Source organism: Salminus brasiliensis, chromosome 18 (assembly GCF_030463535.1).
Source record: "Salminus brasiliensis chromosome 18, fSalBra1.hap2, whole genome shotgun sequence".
In the NCBI taxonomy this organism is placed as follows: Eukaryota; Metazoa; Chordata; class Actinopteri; order Characiformes; family Bryconidae; genus Salminus; species Salminus brasiliensis.
The window spans coordinates 15,077,092-15,099,176 of NC_132895.1; the positions used below are offsets into that span (position 1 = coordinate 15,077,092).

General features: G+C 41.5%; 1 protein-coding gene across 5 annotated transcripts in view; it reads right to left on the bottom strand.

The window, feature by feature from the left end:
• Nucleotides 1–2,865: 2,865 nt before the first annotated feature.
• The window catches only part of ncam1a (neural cell adhesion molecule 1a), a 237,194-nt gene continuing 217,974 nt past the window's right edge, over nt 2,866–22,085 (bottom strand). For 3 of the 5 annotated variants that reach the window (XM_072661990.1, XM_072661991.1, XM_072661989.1), the window contains 4 exons: nt 15,926–16,133; nt 13,461–13,577; nt 12,078–12,581; nt 2,866–6,138 (listed from right to left, as the gene is read on the bottom strand). In XM_072661990.1, coding sequence (XP_072518091.1) covers nt 6,015–6,138; nt 12,078–12,581; nt 13,461–13,577; nt 15,926–16,133 — 953 coding nt within the window. In that variant the 3' untranslated portion in view covers nt 2,866–6,014. The remainder of the gene's footprint in view (nt 6,139–12,077; nt 12,582–13,460; nt 13,578–15,925; nt 16,134–22,085) is intronic. The other 2 variants (XM_072661993.1, XM_072661992.1) reach the window with 1 other exon arrangement.

The following is a 22,085-nucleotide window of genomic DNA, read 5'->3' on the forward strand; positions in this document are numbered from 1 at the left end:
AACAGCCTCCCCACAACATACAGCGCATCCTTAAAATGCAGGGCTTTTCTGTTGCATCTTAAACAGTGCAGAAGTTGCAGAATAGTAGTCTAGAAGAACTCACTCTGGGAAGACCACTACAGATAGCCTTTACTCGCAAAAAAGGTACTGATTTTCTGCCCTGTATTGTGCCTGATTCGAGAAGCAGTCTGAGCTGAAAGACTCCTAATACCTTCAGTGTGAATGTATGCAGCAGAGCTGAACAGACAGAATAAACAGTATAAACAGTAGTTACATGCAAATGCAGTGTTTTATGTGACATCACAAAAACAGTGGATTTGCATGCCGTATATGATCAGGGGAGTTGACACATTAGGAAGGTTACGAGACTTTTCTTTTTAAAAAAAGGTGAGGAATATTCAGTGTCATGAGGTTGGCTCTCTAATGTATTCTAAGGCATGAAGTATAAAGGCTTTTGGCTGGTGTACATGAACATCCCATTTTACCGCATCGTGTTCCAATGCATACGATATAGCCTGAGGTCTACTGGCCGGTACACACAGCAGGACTGGAGCGACAGGTAGCATGCGTTTGGGACAGTATCTCAGCTGGAGATCTCCCCAGCACTGGGAGTAAATCATGTGGCCTCAGCTCTGGCCATTGTTGTGTGTGTCGGGGGTTGGGTGAACTAGCTGCTGGGCCTCTGCTGGTATGTGCCGGTTGTTATTGCAGAAGAACAGGAGATGGAGATAAGGCCACTGCTTATACTGATTCACAAGTGCTGCTTCTTCTAGCTGAAGCCACTTGTTCATGACTTCAGTCGAATGGCGTCCTGAGCTCCAGGCGCTGCCTCCAGTAAGTTCCTTTTAAATCAACATCTTGAAAGGTTTAAGCCTGGTGCATCTAAACAGGAAATATCAAAAACAGCTCCACGAGTGAACACATGCCCAATGTTTGTGCGAGCGAGTGAGTCACACAAAAGGATCAACGCACATAATTTGGACGACCAACATTACATAATCTACTTAGAGCCAGAGAGGAGCGAGGCAGCTTGAGACTGGAGGGCCAGCGCTGGCCCACTGCTCCGCCACATAATCTAACCAGACAGCACAGCTCCTCTGCAAAGAACACTGTGGACTTTGAGAGACAGATTTGTGGCAAAGTCTTTTTGGGACAGCCCTCGTCTCACCTCGCCCCTCTCCTTCCTGTATATTTCATAACCGGGCAACAAACCGCAGAAACTGGAACACGCCAAATTTGGCCTAACCGCCGGGACAGGAAGCAGCACGGTCACTGCCAGTTCCTATCATATTACTGTCACCATACAGTCAAGAGTTCCACTCGTCCAGAGCTGCAGCCTGTCTGAGCACAGGCCGAGCCAATTAGTTTGTAAGCCACATCAAGCAGGGGCTTGAAGAGTGACAAGTCAGTGAAAAGAGTCCAAGTAAGCTTCACTAAGCCTTGATGTATATCAGCAAAATAATAAGAACAGGCTCCCAAAAGGAAAACGACTGCCTTGGGTTCATATGCCAGTCAGTTAGATGGATGATGAAAACAGAGCTAATGTGTGAGGAGATCTGGGTGTATGCCACACTCATTTACTTATCTTGAATGCTAAAGTGAAGGCGGACTGAATGGCCCGACATGATACTTGTCTGCCACCCAGTGGCCATTTTGCTGAATTGCAACTGTTCTTGTAGTGGCCTGTAGTAGTGTATCTGTGTCCTATTATTCATTAAAAAAAAAAGAAAAGAAAGAAAAACACTATTTCAGGATGTGGGCGTGTTTTTTATAGTCACTGCTGATATTAATATTATTATTATATAATATTAATTCATATTAATTATATATATACACTTATAGAAATGTCAATGACGTTGTATGAAATATGGTATTTTTTGATACATTTCAGATAACATAGTTGTCATAATACAACTCATTAACTGCTAATTTACCAAACATTACAACTGATCTGATTTCCAAATGTCCATCATTTCATGTCTGTCATCCTATCCGTAGTTTACGTCGCAGTAAATCTTGGGCGCCACCTGGTGGTCATAAAGAAAAACAACATGTAAGCCAGGCAAGTCTAGTCAACAAATACTGTATTAAAGGATAACAGCAGATCTGCTCTCTAGACGTCTTAACTGGCTTGTTCCTGCAGTGTTTAACCAGCCCTTGATTTAAAGGAGCTTTTGGAGGGATTGTATTTTTTGTAATCACAGATACAGACTGTGCTGTGCTGTGCTATCTTTACAGACAACAGCAACAAACTTTTTGGAAATAACTGCTAAAATTAGTTGTTTTTCCGCCAGCAGAATGTTTTTTCTTGGTGAGGTGAGCTGCTGAGTTATCAGATCCTTCAAGATGAAGGGAAAAGCTAAATGAAGTGTTTTTAATTACTTGGCTGAACCTCATTAGGATACTGGCTGAAGATTAGCTCACTTCTTCCTGGCTAAAGACTTGCCTGTAGGAAGGCCATGTAGATAGGACTTTTACATTTTTATCACAAACTTCAAAGCAACAGCTACACTATATGTCCAAAAGTATCCAGACACCCCTTCTAATTAGTGAGCTTAGCTACTTTGTGGTGCACCCACGTGGTGCACTTAAGGCATTACTGATTGAAGGGGTCACTGAAGCAACATCACATGAGAGCCTAAGCTCACTATGACCAGTGCCATGCTCCTAGACGTTGGGGTGTTGGAGTGATGAAACTCCAGCACTAATCATTGAACATCAATCATCATGGCAAAGTACGAGTGTAAATCCTTCCTACAAGAACAGCAAGAGCAGCACCACTGGCCTCAGTAAGCAACGTGTCTACATGCTTTTGGACATTCAGTGTAGTTTCCCAATCAAAAGCAACACAGACAGACAAGCACATACTGTTTCCCATTTTATTGAACACAAGAATTCCTTCGGACAGAATGAAAAGTCAAAATGGTTTCGGTTAGTACTCAGTATTTACACCAGTGACAGTGAGGAGAGAGGTGGTACCAATGCTTGACTTTGTAAAAATTTTGTATACAAGAGTGAGAAGGCCCCTGCAGCTGAGAATGGATGGATGGAAGGAGTCTGGAAGTAGGGTTTAAGGAGGAGAGCTGTAATTCATGGGGTGAACCAGCGAGGGGGTGGGAAAGGGGCTCAGCTCCCATCCAACAGAGAGAGAGCTTTAGCTACAGACTGGTTAGTTTGGCTCAGAGGACGAGCTTTAAACGTCTGTCTGAAACAATCTTTGTATGTTTTTGTTTGTTTATTTATTTCTGAATGTCTGAACACATACTTTCATCCTTAAGACGTTTGGATGGCACGAACGCAGTGGTAAACAACTTGCATGTAAACTCGCAGAGAAATTGGTCCCACATTGAACGGCAGTCGAACAAATGTGTCAAAAGCCACAGCACAAATCTCCAGCGCTTTTCCTTCTTTACTTTCTTTTATTTTATTTTTTTTAACTTGTTCTTCATTATGAGAGAAAACCCATAATGAGAGTTCATGATAACACAAGGAATGGTTTGTGTGCCACCTGGCAGAGTGAGCGTGAGCCTGGCAGAGTAAGCCTCTGTTTCTGGTTTCATCACACACCAGAGCCCTGCCATGAAAACAGTGAATGTCAATCATGTTTTAAAAAAAAAACAAACAAACAAAAACAAAAACAAAACAAAACAAAACAAAAAAAGGATAAATGAAACAAGAGTGACAATATGAACAGACCACACTGGACAGAACACTCAAGAAGATCCATATCCAACAAAGAAAGCTTTTGTCACTGTTGTTCATTCAACAATATACTGGCAAACCTTGACACCGATGACATCTAGTTCAGAATACAGTGCATGCTGATTTCAGATGGAAACAGTGCGCCTTTATGGACAGAGTCACGCTTCCGATTGGACCACTGAAGCACAGATGTCTTGGGTATTCTGGCCAATCAAAGTTAGAGGCTGCTGAGTGTGACTAAACGCTCTTATTTTGCATCAGTTAAAGAAAGGCAAGGTCTGGAGTATGTGGATAAAAGTCATCACACTAACGTAGGCTCTCCGGGCCCCCGAAACATATGCAACAACACGACACACAGAGAAAACCAAGGAGTTATTATATTTCACAGTTTACAGACCCCAACTGCTTCACACGTCCTCAGAATAGCCGTCCAAAGACAACCTTTATGCTGCTCCCCTCCCCATAGGTTTCAGGCAGACACCGAGCCGTTCAGGCTACAGGCCTGCTTCAGAGAGGCTGTTTAAGTTTGAAGGCACCTTCTCCTTTTAATCTTTGAGCTTCGTATTTTTTTTTTTTACCTCATGTTGTCTGTATATTGTTGCTGTCATTATTTAAGATTTTTTTATTTTATTTTATTTTATCATGATGGAACATTATCTGAACTAATAGCTACACCTTTCACAACCTATGGATATTTGTTTCAAGTCTATGACGAAGAACACGTTGTATTCACACTAGGTTATTCACGCATTCACAGTGCACAAGCTTGCAGCCTAAAGAATGAAAAACACTGTACAAATCAAAGATCAGGTTTCGACTCGTCCTTATCCTCACTGGAGTACTATGGCTTAAATAAAGAAAAATAATAATACCAAGAAAAATAATTTGGCCGTTCATTTCTTTTTTTATGCATAAAAAGGTAGTCGAACCCTAAAACATCAGATCTTTTTTTTCTTCTCCTTCTTCTTCACTAATATTTTAAATGGGGCACATTTGCTGCAGCTGCCCATTGGAGGCACTGTTTATCAACGATCCAGGCTGAAGCAAACAGAGAGACAGGTACAAGAGCTGCCCTGGATCGTACAGTGGTGTGCATACTCACCACTAATCACACCGAGGCGTTTGATGTTCTAAGACAGCGCTGGCCCACTGAGCACGTCCAGCTAGTGCGGGTGGGCTCATATCGTTAAGGAGACTTTGGATTCTTCTCCAAAAGCTCCATTTAGGTCCTATCGAAGACTGAAGTGTGGGGAGGAGCTTGTACCTCGCTACGCTCGCAGCAGGGGAGCTCCCTTTCTGTCAAGCTAAAAAAAAGCAGGCTGAAGTGAAGTGAACAAAATAGAAATGAGGAGAGGGAAGGAGATAAGTAGGTGTTGCTATAGAAGATAAAAACGAGCGGTAATTGTCTGACCCAAACCGCCAACTCCGACTTACACGGAGGAGTACAGTGCAGAGCATTTTTGCTATGCCTTCGTACTGTATTGTTGCTGCTGTACTTGTGTTGTGTTTGTTTGTTTGTTTGTTTGTTTGTTTAAACAAGAAAGCAAGCTCTGTGTTCATAAGGGGAATCATAAAGTAAAAGATGTAAACACTCGGGGCTGTGATGAAAACAATAAAACAATAAACAAAAGGGCATTATGAGAAAAAAGAATATGCAAAGCAAGCATGCAAAAGATCTATTTCTAGCCCTGGAAAAACAAACAGTGAAAAAATAAACATCAAATAAAAGGCAGTTACTTTTGTACATTATTTAAACACCAGAAAACATTAACAAACATTTCCCAGAAATCCATACTTGGCGGAAAATAATGACGTAATGCAATACTGCATGTACATAACTGAAGGAGCATAAGTAAAGACGTGGTCTACATGTATGTGTGCCTGTGTGTATGTGTGCATGTGTATGCGTGTGTGTGTGTGTGTGTACAACATAAAAAGGCATTAATGAGGAGTAAAAGCTACAGTTCCCCATTGTTAACTATTCCCACTGATATCGAGCTTCTGTCCCAAGTGAATGACAGGTGATGCTGATCGTAGAGATCGGACAGAGGAGGTCAAGTGCACTAAAGTAAAGGAGGCTTCCTTCCTTCGCTGTTTATGAACACAGAAACGAAACCAGAAAAACAAATTCATAAAATAAAATAAACAAAGGCATGTGCACGAGTTCTTTAGGCGCTCTATACATCTACAAACTCATCAAACTCTTTTTTTTTGTTCTGCAAACTCATAGAAGACACTGAAGAAAGAAACCCTTTTAATTTTTTTTGTTGTTTTGATGTGGCGATGACGCTCGGAGGCCCTCAGACGCTGGATCACGCTTTGCTCTCGTTGCCGTTTGTCTGGGGGGCTTCATTGGGCACTGTCTTCACCTCCGCCGGGGGCTTCTTCACCTCTGTCTCCTCCGATTTACTCTTCTCATCTGCAATGATCTTACCGCTAAAGAAAGAACGAGAGAATGACAGAGACAGAATTTCTTTAAAAATGGCTCTGAGCGTTCAGCATCCAGACGCTGTCTGCCGTCTACATAAGTCTACTAAACTGCTTTAGATTTTTTATTTATTTATTTATTTTTTGAAGGGGGTGAAATTACCTTTCAGTGGAACCAACGTATTTCACGCATAACAGGATCAGTTTGGCTACCTTATCCAGACATCACAGATGTACTGCAGATTGCTATGGGCCTTTTTTTTATGTGAGAATGTATCGTGACACACCAATACAATGATGAGGTAGATGACAAAGACTGTCCCAGGATCTGGGTGAGAATAGTAACAGCGTGATATCAGCAAGGCAATCCCATGGGCTAGATTCAAACTTGACTGCCTAGACAGCCCCCATAAAACTCCACCAATGTTAACCTTCCCCCTGCTGTTTATTGAATGTGCAATAACTCACTGACACATAAAAGTGTTTCCCCCAGGAAAGGCTGGACCAGCATGCTAAGATATTAAGCAAATATATCTCCTGCAAACCGTCTCCAACTATGAGATGTCTCATGAGATGTTCAGATGATTTTTTTTCCTTCTAAGGAGACGACAGAGTTGATGGTAGCACTGCAAAGAGAAGTTTTCCCACATGATTTCTCAATGGACCAATTCATGGCCAGCACTGATTGCCAGTAATGGAATCGACTAGTCTCGTATCAGAGCGCCAAATCATTTATAAATGGATAATGAATCATGAAAATGAATGATGAGCCCCGCAAAAGGGGGAAATTGGGAGGCACGCTGCTAATTGCGTGTCTGACATGTTCACTCCCTTCAGCCAGGCCTGTCTATTTTTAGCGCCGCCTGACCTGTGGAAGGGAGCTGCTATTAGCTGGACATGGGTGGCTGCTCAGTACGCACATCAAAAGCCAGCAGCTGCCTTCAAGCTGTAACCCAGGACCACCTGAGTGGCTGTAGTGGCCCTATAGTCTCAGCAGACCCACCTGTCAGCCATAGAGAGCTATTGTACGGTGGGAGAATAGGAGCAGCGGAGTGTGGGCGTCTCGCATTACCATCTACACAATCTCAGTGGTAGGACACAGTCTCTGTGGAGGACTCTGTCAGTGTTGTTCTCACTGTGAAAGTGATCTGCAGTGTCCAGAGTAGCAGTGCCTTTACTTGAGTATCACTACCTTCAACACCATGAAGCTGTCAGAGTCTGCTAGCGACTTGTGTGAAGAGCAGCCAGGAGTGGTGATGTAGGTTGGCTGGTGCTGGGCAGCAGACACAACACTATAAAGCTCCCTTTACACAGTTTGTAAAAAAGAAGTTCAAGAAAATTTACATTTATGTCTGGTGGCCAAAGTTTGCGCCTTTAGCACAGGATCTCTGAGGCTAATATAAATAATGTAGCTAACAGCAGTGGATTGTTCTTGCCAAATATAGGTAGTATACTTTAAATGATGAAACAGGCACTCAACATGCTGTTATAAGAATACTTGCTTGTTGTACATCCTTCTTACTCAAATCCAACACGTGAAGGACAGAAAACCACATGACATTTGGACCAGTCAGAGTGAGGTCTTAAGACAACCGACATTGTCATTAGGACCAGCTGTGATCAGGGTGAGGTCCCAGGACAAATGTTGCTGTGATACGCACCAATCGAAGTCAGGGGTCTTATAACTCACAATGTTGCGATAGGGACTAATCACTGTCAGGAGACGGTCTCAGGACAAATGTTGTGTTGATTAGGACTAATCACGGTCAGGAGGAGGTCTCAGGACAAATGCTGTGGGTGATCAGGAGCAATCATGGTCCGAACGAGGTCTTAGTACAAATGCTGTGGGTGATCAGGACCAATTGCAGTCAGGGGGAGGTTCCATGACAAATGTTGCAGACAAAGGATAAAACACGGCCAAGTGGAAGTCTAACAACAGAAATTATGAGATTACAGGTGATCAGCAGGCAGCACACACTGCACTGTACACACTTTCTTCTAAATGTCATTTTTGATTATTTTGTTATTGTTTTTTGTATATACAGTTGGTTTAGGCTATCACACTTTTCTAAAACCAAGCACCAGAGCCCCTAGTACCAGAGCCCTGATCATAAGCCCTGACGTTTGTCTATTTCTACAATAATCAGTATGTCATACAGTAAATACTACATTTACTTAACAACTTAGCCTTGAGACAAGTGAGATTTAAGCATGCAGTTTACACAGCTGTATAAGCTTCCATTACCACTAGGAAAGTCCTAGGAATATCCAGTCTCGGCATATTTTCATGGATCAGGTATCAGCTATTTTAGGCCTAATTCAGTCCTGATTCTTAGTTTTAGGATCTGCGTTCTAGCAGAGGGCCCTCTGGTGTGCTCTTGGCACCATCAATGGACATTATTCACAAACAATGAGGAGCCGTTCCAGAAGGTAACAGAGTAGGTTAGAGTCTGCGGTGTGGAACAAGTGCTTTTCTAGTGCTTTGACAGCGTTTGAGCTGCTTGTGTCCATTTTCTGCCATATGAGAGACCATGCTGCCAAAACCAGGTGAGGAAACTCTTTTGTTGGAGTAACTGTCTGCTGTGAAGAATGTTGCATTTAGCAACAAGAGCATTAGTGAGGTCAGGATGTTGGAGGAGGATCACCCCACCTTAACTCATTCCAGAGGTACTGGATGGAGCACCATCATTCCAGAGCACGCAGGTCCACTGGTCCACAGCTCAATGATTGGGGACTTTATACCCCTTTAGCCCACGCCTTGCATAAAGCATGGTGCCAATAGGTTTATGTTTATCTGCTCTAGAGAGTCCTATTCCATTGATAATGCTACAGGGACTTAAAGTAGCTGAATGCATTTAACAAAAGGTGTGTTGACAATCATTTGCACATATACTGTACACTCCTGCCATGTCTTTCGCTCTTGAATTATGTCTGATTCAAAAGGAAACCATAGTGAAAACTGAACAGTGCGTTTAAAGTGAAAGGACTAGGCTAATGTACGCACACAAAGCAAACTTGTAACCACTGCATTGTGAAGTCAGGTTTTTTAAAAGGAAACAGAAGACATAACTGCAGAAATAGCTACGTTTTTACATCAGGCCCAAGTGACCACCAGTAAATAGCAGTAGGCGCCCTAGCCAGAGCGAGACAGTGGAGATCAGGCCAAATCACAGACACCCCTTTTGTCTGTTTGCATCATCCACAGCTTGACGCCATTCAAGCTGGGGTCCTCGGTGTGCAAATATCTCATCTTTTAAGACCGGATCAAAATACCTCAACAAAACCTGTCTCAACACAGAACAGTTGGAAACACGTCAGGTATCCGTTTGTTCTGTTAAAGCTGAGCAGGTTGCATGGGAAGCCTTCACTGGGGGCCGGTGCTGAGGCAGGCTGAATCCCCCCTCCCTTCCTTCCTCCCTCCTTCTGTCTCTCTCTCTCTCTCTCACACACACACAAACAGATAGCTGAACCAATGAGTCCAGGAGGTGGGGAACGTCCCTGTGGCGTCCCTGCTCAGATCAGATCACCGAGGGAGAGGGGGAAGCGGCGTCTGAAGTACGCTGGCTGGGGATGCTGGGTGAGTGGCGGAGAGAGCAAAGTGCTTCGCATAAAGAGGAGAGAGGCGAAAAACAAAGTCTGTGGTAAATATTTAAAAATTCCACCTTGCTCCCTGGTGGCGAATCTTAGCAGCCTGTTAACAGCCCACTTCCTTTGTACTTCCAAACACGAAGCAAGAAGCGGATACTAAAGAGGCGCGCTTTTATGCTCACTCGCTGTGTGTGGCATGCAAATCAGCCCTCCTCACACACGCACACGCCCGGCAGGGGCAAGACGGGCGAACTCAGAGACAATGCATTTCTCCACACGCAATTCTACAAAGCTCTCTGGCAAGCAAGGCCATGGCCCGAAGTCGAGCACACTGACTCTGTCCAAGGTAACAAATGGACATGTTTGATTCATCAGAGCGTTCCGCATCAGAGAGCCTACAGGAACGGGAGGACGCTATCTGAGCGACAGACAGAAGCAGCGAAGCCTCATGTTCATGCATACCAACACACTGGAATCCAGCTGCTGTGTGCCAGGCCTGACACAAGTCATTGTTAGCATGCAAAAGACGAAGCACCTTGGGAGACAGCGTCATGCTCATTAAGAAAAATCTCTCCATCAACCTTCAACATCCCCTCAATCACACTTCCACAGAGACGCATTAAGACCCCTCATTGACATTTTACTGTCCAGGAATATGTTTGAATATGCATGTTTTTAAGTAATATTCAATGTATTTTCTTGATGATTCTGTTAATTTAATGATTATCTGGGTTGTAGGCATAGGCAGGTACTCATTACTGCACTGATTACCTTATGTACATTTGTGATGCCATTTACAGTCTGGTCTACCACAGCATACAAACCTAAACTTCCTGTACTCCTCCATTTCCATACACAAAACATCGCTGGACTTCATATTTATTTTTTTTTTACTATTAGTATAGTAGCTTAGTTTGTACCTCAATCACCTAGCCCTCATGCACACATTTGCAAATGTATATTTACACACATTTATTGTATTTATTATATTATAGCCTTTTGTACTTCTTGTCTATGCACTGTTTTGTGTCTTGTCTATTGTCCTTACACTATGGTACCATTTCCTTAACCATTACTGCTCAACCATATATGACTGTATGTATGTACATATAAGGACAAAAGTATTTGGACACCTGCTCATTCATTGTTTCTTCCAAAATCAAAGGTATTAAAATAAGTGTTTATCCTGCTTAACTATCGCTACTGCTGTGACAAGAGCATTAGTGAGGCCAGGATATTGGATAATCACAACCCCACCTCACTCCCAACTCCCCAGATCATCCCAAAAGTATTGGATGGAGCACCAACATTGCAGAGAACACAGTTCCACTACTCCACAGCTCTTGACCATGACTGGCATTAGGCATCGTGCCAATAGGTTTATTTTTATTTTCTCCAGAGTGTTTTGTAATACTTTTATAACTAAATAAACTATTAAATATAATGTTATGTTAACATTGTTAACAATAACTACACAAGCCTAATGCAAAGACTAAGTCATGTGTTAAGTACAGGAATACTAAGAGATATCCGCATAGCCACGCCCACCCCTACTGTCCCTGTCCATTTCAGGCATGGCGGGTGGGAAAAGAGCTAAATGAGCAGCGATGTTTATTGACAACGGGAGCTTCACATGTTGTGGTTGCCTTTCAATCACTCAGAGATAATAGGGAAATCAATTAGTCCTCCACAAAAACAAAACTAAACAGAAAGCCAACCAATTTCACACTTCCCTAATGGCTTTTGCTTTAAAAGGCCGCTGTGAAAGAGCCATTTCTTTTACCAGTAGAGCAGATAAGCCACGCAGAGCTGCTGTCTGCTGAGAAACACTATACTTTAGCACAGGTGAGATCAGACGATGACTACAGCTGCATAACGATTCAAGATACTGCAAGTAATGGCTAATGTTTATATAATTGATTCATCTGTCGACTAGTGTTTGATTAATTTGCTATTTGAATCATTACACCTTCAGCCCCCACCATCATTTAGCTGCCTCTCTGCAACAAGTGGCTTCTTTTGATAAATTGAATAAAGCATCAGAAGCCAGAATGCTGCAGCACTTCTATAGTGTGCTGCAGTGTGTATCCACAATTGTGCTGCTAATCACTGCAGCCTTAATCATGAGCGATGAATGTTTTTGGCTAGGGGGCATTTCCTGGTGAAATGCAGTGACACTGGTGAAATAAGAAAAGTGGATGTCAAGGCGTGGGTGAAGGAGTGAGCGAGTGAGTGAATGGGTGAGTGGGGGGAGGAAGGGAGGAGACAAACACTGACACAGGAGAGGTGCAGAGTGGTGAGAACAGAGACATACACACACACAAACACACACACAAGTAGATATCTAGAGGTGGCCATACTCGTCCTGGCTGGGTGCGGGCGGTGCAGTGGTGAAGTCGGAGGTGGGCGTGCGCATCGAGTCAAACGCTTCTTGGGCCAGATCAGTGTCTGACGACTGGAGAGCCCCTCCGTCTACCTGCTGGGAGTCCGTAGCTGCAGGGGGGCTTTGGAGCTCATCTGCTGGGCTTTTGGCCCCTGTGCTCTGAACTGAGGGCTTGGTGGAGTCGGCTTTGGGGTCAGACGAGGGAGCTGGTTTTGGGGCTTCTGAGGGTTTAGCGGTGTGGGAGGAAGGGCCATCGCTCAGGTCCACCAGAGGAGCCACGGCAGCAGGGGGAGAGGTAGGAGAGGTGACGCTGGCTTTGGGGGTGCTAGACTGAGGGGCCGCTTTAGGCTCAGCCGCACTGGGGGCGGTGCTGGAGGTAAGGGTGGTGCTTTCACTAGCAGGACTGTCAGTGACCGTCTCTGAGTTAGTGACTAAAGAGGGGAGCAAGTCCACTACTGTGGCTGTGGTGTCAGCAGCATGCCTAAGAGGACAGGGGAGGGAAGACGAGGGGAGAGAGAGAGAGAGAGAGAGAGAGAGAGAGAGAGAGAGAGAGAGAGAGAGAGAGAGAGAGAGAGAGAGAGAGAGAGAGAGAGAGAGAGAGAGAGAGAGAGAGAGAGAAAGAAAAAAAGAGAGAGAGAGAGAGAGAGAGAGAGACGCATAGCCAGATTGTCAGGGAGAAAGAGAAAGAAAGGGAGAAGGAGGCCAAGGCACAAATATACATACAGTGTGAGTGCAACATGCGGTTTTAAAGTGAAGAAATACAAATATATTCATGTTAGTCAGCATCATAGTGGGAGAGCAGTGAGAGATATACTGTGTGCCATCTCCAGCATAAACTAGCACCCTGTTAAGCATTCATCTCCATAAACATGAGCGGACATGGAATAATAAAAGTGCATCACATCGCATCTGCGGTAAACACTACATGACTGAAAAGGCAAACACCAGGCTTATGTGTTCCTTCCCTGGAGGTGAGCGGCCTAATCACACGTACAGCAAAGCCCTTCCCTCCCCAAAGCCCGGTTCCTGCGCCGCATTCTGAGCATAATCAACCTGAGACCAGTCCCCACTTTTCATTCACTGACCGCACTCCATAAATAGCTCTTCAGCAGCTTATGTATTAGCCTCTATTCACATGGTACCCAGCGGTCTTTATGCTCATAGTGATATCATTAGCCGCCTATTGTCATCAAGCCATTTCTTTCATAATCAAGCTTAATGCATGCCACGAGCACAATATGACCCAGGCTACTATTCACTCTGGACAAAGGCTCTTTTCGATCCCATCTAAAACTTTACCTAAATGACCAAGCAGTCTGTGTGAGCTGTGTATGTGTGTGTATGAGAGGGAGGGACTCACTCAGGATCAGTAAGGGGAGTGGTCTCATTGGGTTCGGTGGGGCCTCCACCCTCATGGTTGGGGGTGCGCTCTTCCTCTGTCCTCACCTCCACTATCGGCTCTTTAGACTCATCCTTCCTGTTAGAGAACCACAGATAGTAGAAGGTCAACTGGAGACACAAGCAACAACGCAAAGCAGTTCCTTCTGGATCAATTTAAAGGAATAGTTTTTAATAAAATACACAATTTGCCCCTTACCCCAATATTTGATGTCTAAACTTTGCTTCTTTACTTAAGAAACTATTGTAACTAATAGGTAATGGAATATATGCTACTTAAATAGTAAGGCTGGGATAAATGAATCCACAGAATAAATACAAATACGCAGATAATAGCATAGTGAGATATTGCGGTTCAGTTGTAGGAATATTTTAGCAATGTATTTGATAATGAGCATACTGAGCGTTATACCCATGATGAAATGACAACAAACAGCTGTTTCCCTGTCTCCAAGCAGTTTGTATTTTAATTACTCCATAGTGTTTGTTATTTACTGGTTGCTTCAAACTAGGTTAAAAACAGCTTAAAACCCATGAAAAGTCTTTTTTTTATTTAGAAAAAAAGATTTTTGTATGCTTACTGTTTAAGGGAATATATATTGTTTTCAGTAAAGATATTGATTTGTAATGCAGTTGGACGAACACAGGTTTGGTTGCTCACTTCTCTGTAAATTTCAGCCAGTGTATAGATTTGTTCAGTTCCACCAGATTTACTTTAATAAAGGATTGATTAGATAAAGCAAGTACTGGATGGAAACTGTAAATATGGGGCTTTCCAGGCGGGAGGCTTTATTATTACATTTACATTTAGGGCATTTAGCAGACGCTCTTATCCAGAGTGCTTTACTCAAGAATAACCTCAGCTAGATTGAATAGACTAAACATTCAAAGATACCTCTAAGCTTAGACATTACTAAACACAAGTCAATATGGAGACTTGTGTAATAATAGAGTACTCTACTCTTAAGTACTGAGAAGAGGTGGGTCTTCAGTCTGTGTTTGAAGACAGCGAGCGACTCTGTCGTTCGGACACCCAGGGGAAGTTTGTTCCACCACTTTGGTGCCTGGACGCTTGTCTTCTGTGGATTTTAAGGGATGGAGGGTCGAGCCGAGCCATACTCGAAGCTTGAAGAGCTCTTGGTACAGATCGGCTTTTGACCACAGGTACGGAGGTGATGGTCCGTTCTTGGCTTTGTAGGCCAGAGTCAGGGTTTTGAATCTGATGCGGGCAGCAGCTACAGAAAGCCAATGAAGAGAACGCAGTAGAGGAGTGACATGGCTGAATTTAGAAACGTTGAAGACGAATTTGCTGAATTTGCTGAATTCTGGATAAGTTGCAGGGGCCTGATGGATGCACTAGTGCATTAGTTATTAAACATGTGTATTTAATAACTAAATTCAAAATGAATTAAATTATGAAAATAACAGTGGTTATGGGCATGTCTCCCATGTTTAGCACCACACTGTTGATAACGGGAACAAAAGGCCGGTAGAACAGAAGAGAACAGAAGCATTCAGAACAGAAGCTGAGGACCTCTCATTTTATCTACAACTGGTCTGATGAATTTGTTGGAGCCAATCGTTTGGAATGTCACTTTGCCACGCTGAAAAAATCTCAACTAGATTTGTCGCTTGTTGCTCTGTTGACGTGTCGCTTGCCACTTGTCACCAAATCATGGCTACAAATTGCGTACTGCTATAGGAAATGACTGGTCGCTTGTCGCTCTGTTGCCTGCTTGTGTGAATGCGTGGCAAGACATACAGTACTGTATATACACAACAGTTTTCTGCCACAAAATCCTCATCGTCTCAGTTTTATATATTTTTATTTTTTTGTATATTTGTTTTCTTAGCATGGAAATGTTAACTTTAGTTTGCCTGATATTTGACTTACTTTGTACTATGAAGGACTTTAGACACTGAAAATGAATCACCTCTGTGTAATACATCCTGCCTCCCCATCTCAACTGTTATATTTTCCTCTTTAAACATAGACTGTAAACTGTAACAAGAGCAAATGCCACCAGTGATGAAAAATAAACCTTACAGAATGACATTCAACCTACTATATATATTTTTTTCTGTGTATAAGAATTTTACAATAGTGATTTCATGGGTTTGTCATACAGTGGCTTCACATAAGCGGCGCCCTTCTTTCCTCATATTCTTATTCTGAAGTGGAACGCAGTTCCCCTCCATTGCGCTCCTCTTAACTCTGCAGTAATCAGCCAATATTCCCTTCATTCTCATTCATAGAGTAAGATATGCTTGAATCAGGCCTGTTACAGGCTCTCCAGGAAAGCTGATAGAGATGATAATGACAGTGGAACTCTGACTGATAACGATAACAGAGCGAAGAGCTCAGCAGCATCGAGCCGCAAAAAACACACACACACACACACAAAAAGGCAGAGTTAGAGTGCTCACGTAAAGGCTGCCTTGCCCTCCTCCACGTCCTTGCCCTTGGCAGTGGGCCCAGCCTTTCCACAGAAGTTGACAGCGATGCACATGAGGAGGCCGCACTTGTTAAGAAAGTAGCAGGTGACGTCCACACCGAAGAGCAGCAGGAGGAAGACCACAATGAGGATGCCCACGATGGCCCCTGTGCCTAGGCCGGAGCCACCGGTCGCTGTGTCTTAGAAAGGAAGAAAGACAGAGGATTCAGGTATGAACATCACATTAACACCTCCTGGCCCTCACAGTCTTTACTGAGATCACAATATGTATAATATTCCCATCAATAATTAACCCTTTAAACTCAAGGTTAATTATTTAGTTATTAATGGTAATGCAATTAAATTTGAACTTGTTCATGCTCTTCCACCAGTAGCAAGTGTTGCGCTTCTGCCTTAATTAGAAACTGTATTGCACAACGTTTGTTTTTTTTTTTTAATTTAGAGAAAGCTATTAGTTCAATCAGTTATTTATTTATTTGCATGAGGAGGTTACCTCGCTAAGTACTTTGGGGCCCTGTAAGACATAATATAAAGCACAAATTTACAGTAAAATAAGAATGTTTCAATTGACACACACACACAAAGTACACATTTACAAAAGTAAAATATGCAAAATAAGGTAGAATGTACACAGCCGTCATCTTATTGTCATTTAAACATAGTTTAAACTGACTCCAAAGTAAAACATTAAATTGATCATTTTTAATGTCAAGCTTTTTTAGACTGTATGCAGGTTTGGGCATCTCTGTATACTTCAGTTGGGCTGAAAATAAGTACAAATCTTCTAAAGCAGACAAACACAAATATGGCCTTTTTCTGCACAGTTTGGATTCAATCTGAAAACCTAAAGCAGCTAAAATGTGATAAGCTTTGTGGATTTATTTATTTATTTATTTTGTTTCCAATGTCAGATTCAGCAAATAAACAGCAACTGTGCTTCAGAATGTGCAGAACAGTGTTCTCTATGGAAGATATGCTAACTTATTTCCAATCAAACATGTCCTTTGACCAGGGATGCTCAACCTTTTGTAATCAAGAATAAACTGACTTGTAGCCAAATTCATCACACTAAGACCTTGTTTACACCTGGTCACTTCATGTGAATAGTATCTGGATTTTATCCTGATAAGACTTTAGCCACATGAAATTATACTTGCTAATCAAATGCGTCTCTGGTAAGTCAGACAGAAATCTGATTGCTGTGTGGGACAGAATGTGCAAATTTGCTTGTTGCGCTGCAATTATTACAGTATGTGTCTTATAGAGAAGGTGTTCAGAAAGATGTTCACATTGCTTTAACATGTGGCTCAAACGTATCTCAGTTCAAATCCTGCGGTTTGAGTGGTCAGATTTGTATGTGTTTTAATTGAGTCTTGGGTGCGTTTGCACTTGCATTTTTATGTGGCTTGGCCTTGTCCAGATATAATGCTGAGACTCAAGACGCTTTCAGTGACTAGCTGTATGTGGATTTAGATTAAACCTAATTTAGATTAAAGTGTGCTACACTTTCTTATTAGGTTATATGGGGTTTTTGTCAGCATTCTGACAGCAGCTGCTATGAAAAAAAATGCATTTGAAGGCAGAGTATTGATACAGTAAGTCACTTATTATTAACTACTGCACAACTACACTACATACAGTCGTATGTATAAAATGTGGAAACTCTCCTCAGATGACATGCTTATTGACCACATTCTCACCAGAAAAAAAACCTAGATATGGAATTTTCTGTCAAATTTAACATAATGAAAAATAATATTTATACATTGTAATAACAATACAACCAATACACAGAAACTGTCCAAGTTGGAGAAGTCTGACGAGAATTAGTGATTACGTTTACTGAGAATGACACATGATTTAACCAGGGGTGTCACATGTTTGCATATGACTTTATGTAGTGACCAGGCTGGAGCTTTATCAGATTCTTAGTTTTTAAGGAGTTAATATGATAAAAAGCGTTAATATGATAAAAAGGAAAAATAAATAAAACAAAATAAACATGACATTATGCAAAGCCTGTTAGAGTGTCAAGTATATAGAGACTAGAACCCTGATGAAGGCAGTGAGGAGCAAAATCACACACACAGGCTTATCATAGATACACACAGTAGCTGGAAAAAAAAAAGCCAGGCCAGTTGATGGTTGCACAGGACACACAATGCATGTTAGCTATGCAGTGTACAGTAAAACATGGGGAAATGTACACCTGGTTGGGGGGTCCAACGTTATTTATATGGAGATGATCCAGGCACGCTTCTTTTGAAGAACATAATGAACTTTCTTTGTACAGTAAGTCAAGCATCCACATTCACAGACAGTTACAAAGAAGGCTATTCTGTTCATGTCTGCAGTGCACCCAAGTTCACACAGAGAAATTGCGCCAGCATGAAATTGAGATGATAATCTTAATATTAAGCTTTCAGTGCTTAAGAGAGTTCACTTACTTTTAGGGGAGTACAGCACACACACAGATGCATGCATCCACACCAACAAACACACTGACTTTAGACCAGCGTGTTACACATGAAAGAGACAAAGGATGAGAGCAGTAGGTAATCGTAAGGCGAGACCAAGGCAAAACACAGGCTACTTACCAGAAATGAAAGGTCTTACATCATGCTCAACTACTACAGGGATTACTTAGACACATGTGCATGATTGGCTTTGTTTAACAGACTCTACACATACACAACACTTTGGGGGAGTGTGTGGATGACAGAAGCTCAGAAACGAATTTGAATATGATCCAAGAGGCCATGAGTTCAATCCTAGCCGTTAATATCTTGTTAAATGGTCTGCTGCTGTCTCTGAGCCCTTGCTCAAGGCTTTTAACCCCTCAGTACTCCAGGCAGAGTTGAGCTGGCAAGTGCAACTACTGCTATGTGCAAAAGCATCAGCTTGACATAATAACAATAAGAGACACATTAGTTAGATCTGAGCACCATCTGTATCTTGTTTCTTACAGTAATGAACAGACATCTGTGATGGGAGAAAATGAACATTCACTTCTGAGCATGTAATGGTTTCATGCTGGTGTGCCTGTTCTTATACAGATGTGCTGACAGTCACTGTCTATTATTTATTTGATGTATGTAAATGGCTTGCTACTCTCTTTAAAAAAGGGGGCTTCAAAAGGTTCTTTGAGTGATGCCATAGGAGAACCACTCTTGGTTCCATAAAGAACCATCATTTACTGCACTCTCAAAATTCACTCAAAACTTCCAAACAGAAATGTCAGATAAACTGAACAAATCCCAAATCGGAAAACACTGGTGAATGTTAGAAGCTTTGTGAAAACTGTGTAAATGTGTCTTACAATGGTTGGTGAACAAGACCCCATGAGACATGCGAGTGAAGAACCTTTAAATCAGGTGGGGGGGGTTCTTCTATGACCATTTGAAGCATGTTTTTTTTTATTTTTGTGTAACAAAGTAGATTTTTACATGTTACGTGTCAAAAACTGCCTTCATGAAAACGTATAAATAGGAATCTATGTCACATATCTGTTTTGGTTTTATCATTACCCTTGTTGTTCATTAAACATCACAGTGCATCCAACAATAAAGGAAGCCTTGGGCATGGTATATAAAAAAAACATGGTATTTACAGGCAACTTTACAGGAGAAGGAAAACACCTTTTTAAATTTCAATGGGAGTCAATGGGAAGGATTTTAGTCCAAGTCATTTTGGAGCATTTTCTATTGGTCCATTTATTATAAAATCTTTATGATGCTGCCAAATTCAAATCATATAAAAATGTGAAAATCAGCAAAAATTGAGATACATTTTTATTTTTTAACGTAGCCATAAAAGTCTTTTGGTCAGCGAGGCATAAACATTGTAACTTTTCTGGCAGCAGATTTGAAAGAGTTTGAGGGGACTAAAGTCTATGAATGGATCACTGGGGAAATATTTGGTTTATAGAGTAAAATAAATAACAATAATATATTAAATGCATCCAATCTTTTTTGCATTTCTTCTTTCTATTTGGAGGACTGGTTACAAAAAAAAGAGCTCATTAACAGAAACCAATAGAATCACAGGAAAATCTAAGGCGTTCAACCCCCAGAGCTCCAATATTTCCACTCACACAATTTTAGATTGACAATCATATTTGATAAGTCATATTAGTCAGAACAGCACTGTTGAGTTATTTTAAATGATACTTTGTGATGTTATTGGTGATATAATTGGAATTTTTAACTTCAGTATCAATCTCGGCAGCAGGTTTTCATATCAGTCTAATATTAAAGAAGGCTTATCAGTAGTCATGCCTGGATGGTGAGCCTGCTTTTGAATAATGAGGGTTACTGCAAGGAGACCAGAATTATTCATTTGCATCTGTTTTTTTATGGAATCATTCTAGTCAGAAGCGCAAACCGTGCAGATGAACAGAATGAGGGACTGAGAAGCAGAAAAGTATTCATTTCCAATTTTACACTAAATAGGTGTGAGATAATAGTAAATGGATAATGAAAAAACAGTTCTGCAAACTCCTATATCCTGCTGAAATAATATGCACCGGGAGTGTGTTTGTGTGCTTTTTGCAGCCGTTTTAGTCTCAAAACATCCTCTATGAAGCCCTGTTATCTTTCTCCAGCACGCGGTCTTGGTTCAGGCAGCCAGGCACCACTGCCAGCGTATTAACACTCCAGGATCAAGAGCCTGGGACAGTGTGGGATACATCTGAACGGGCCTTGGTGCTCTGCCGAGCATGCATGCTCCACAGCTCCAGTCAAAAGTTTGGACACACCTGACTGGATATAGGTTTCTTTGCAAGCTTGACCTCTTTCTAGAAAATGCTAACAAAGCTAAAAAAAAAAAAACTTTATCATGCATAAAACATTGTTACTCTTGTTACATTGTTACTATTGTTATTGAAAAAGTGCTTCTAACACTGAAAATAAGCTGTTAATGATTTGAATTCTGCTATAATGGTATTCTTGCACTTTTAGGTTATTAAAATGATTTCACTGTATTTAACACCAACAGCAGAGGCTGAGGCAGCATGGTAGTATTACTGAAGCTTCTTTTTGACACATTCAATGTGTTACATTAACCAGCATAAGGTTTTTATGTCAACTGCTAAAGCATGTGATTTAATAACCTAATAACCCTTCAAATATACTAATTGAACTTCTCACTTTAATTAACTTCAGATATAAAACCTGAAAAAGGGGTTCCAGAAAGGTTCACACTTAAATGCTCAAAATCTGTTTTGAAGATGTTATATGATGTTATATGAGCAATTAGTCCATAAACAACATCAATATACACACCTATAGATCAGAACAGAACATAGTCGCTCAATAAACAAACTACACAGGTGAAAACACTAATGATAAAGTGGTCCACATGGAAGGAGACACGAGAGAGTGGGGCCAGGAATAAGGGAGCGGGGCCAGGTGAAACTAAATCATTTTAGATTAGAGGCTGCAAAATTGCTGAGAACTGACATATAACTAATTTGTAAAAGAAAGAAAGTAAATATTAACATTAATTGTTTATGAATACCTGTAAATATATATTTAGTTCATCAGTAGTTAATTATAAGTAATAGCTAACAGATGCTAGCTATAAATGTTTTTTTTTTATGAATGTTTTTCCAAAACAAGCATTTTAATTAAAACAATCTTCAAACATCCCTCAACAAGCTGGTTTCTGAATTTAACAAGTGTTTAGCCTTTGTGGAGCTTCTTCAAGTACATCAGGTGGTACTCAACTGGGACCTTTTAGCATAACAGGTTCCCACTCTTAGCTATAGAAACCCCAATGTAATACAAACTCTATCATTAATTATCGTTATCCTGCTTTCTGTCAGTCTAGATTAAAGTATCTCAGCTGCCACAGGTGGAAACACACAAGAAACAGAATGAAGATGAACAGCCACAGTGAAACACCAATAAGGCAAACACTGAGTGCTGTGCTGCGTCCTGTGCGCTGAGCTTCCCTAACGAAATGTGCCTTTAATTTAGAGCCTTAAACACATCTAAATGCATTGGAGAAACCTTGAATTATTGATGCACTCAACAGAGAGCTGAGACAGAAATGCATTAGAGAGAAGTGTGTCAGGAAGCGATGCAATTTTCAAGACACAACATCATAACTTGGAGGTCCTTTGTGCATCA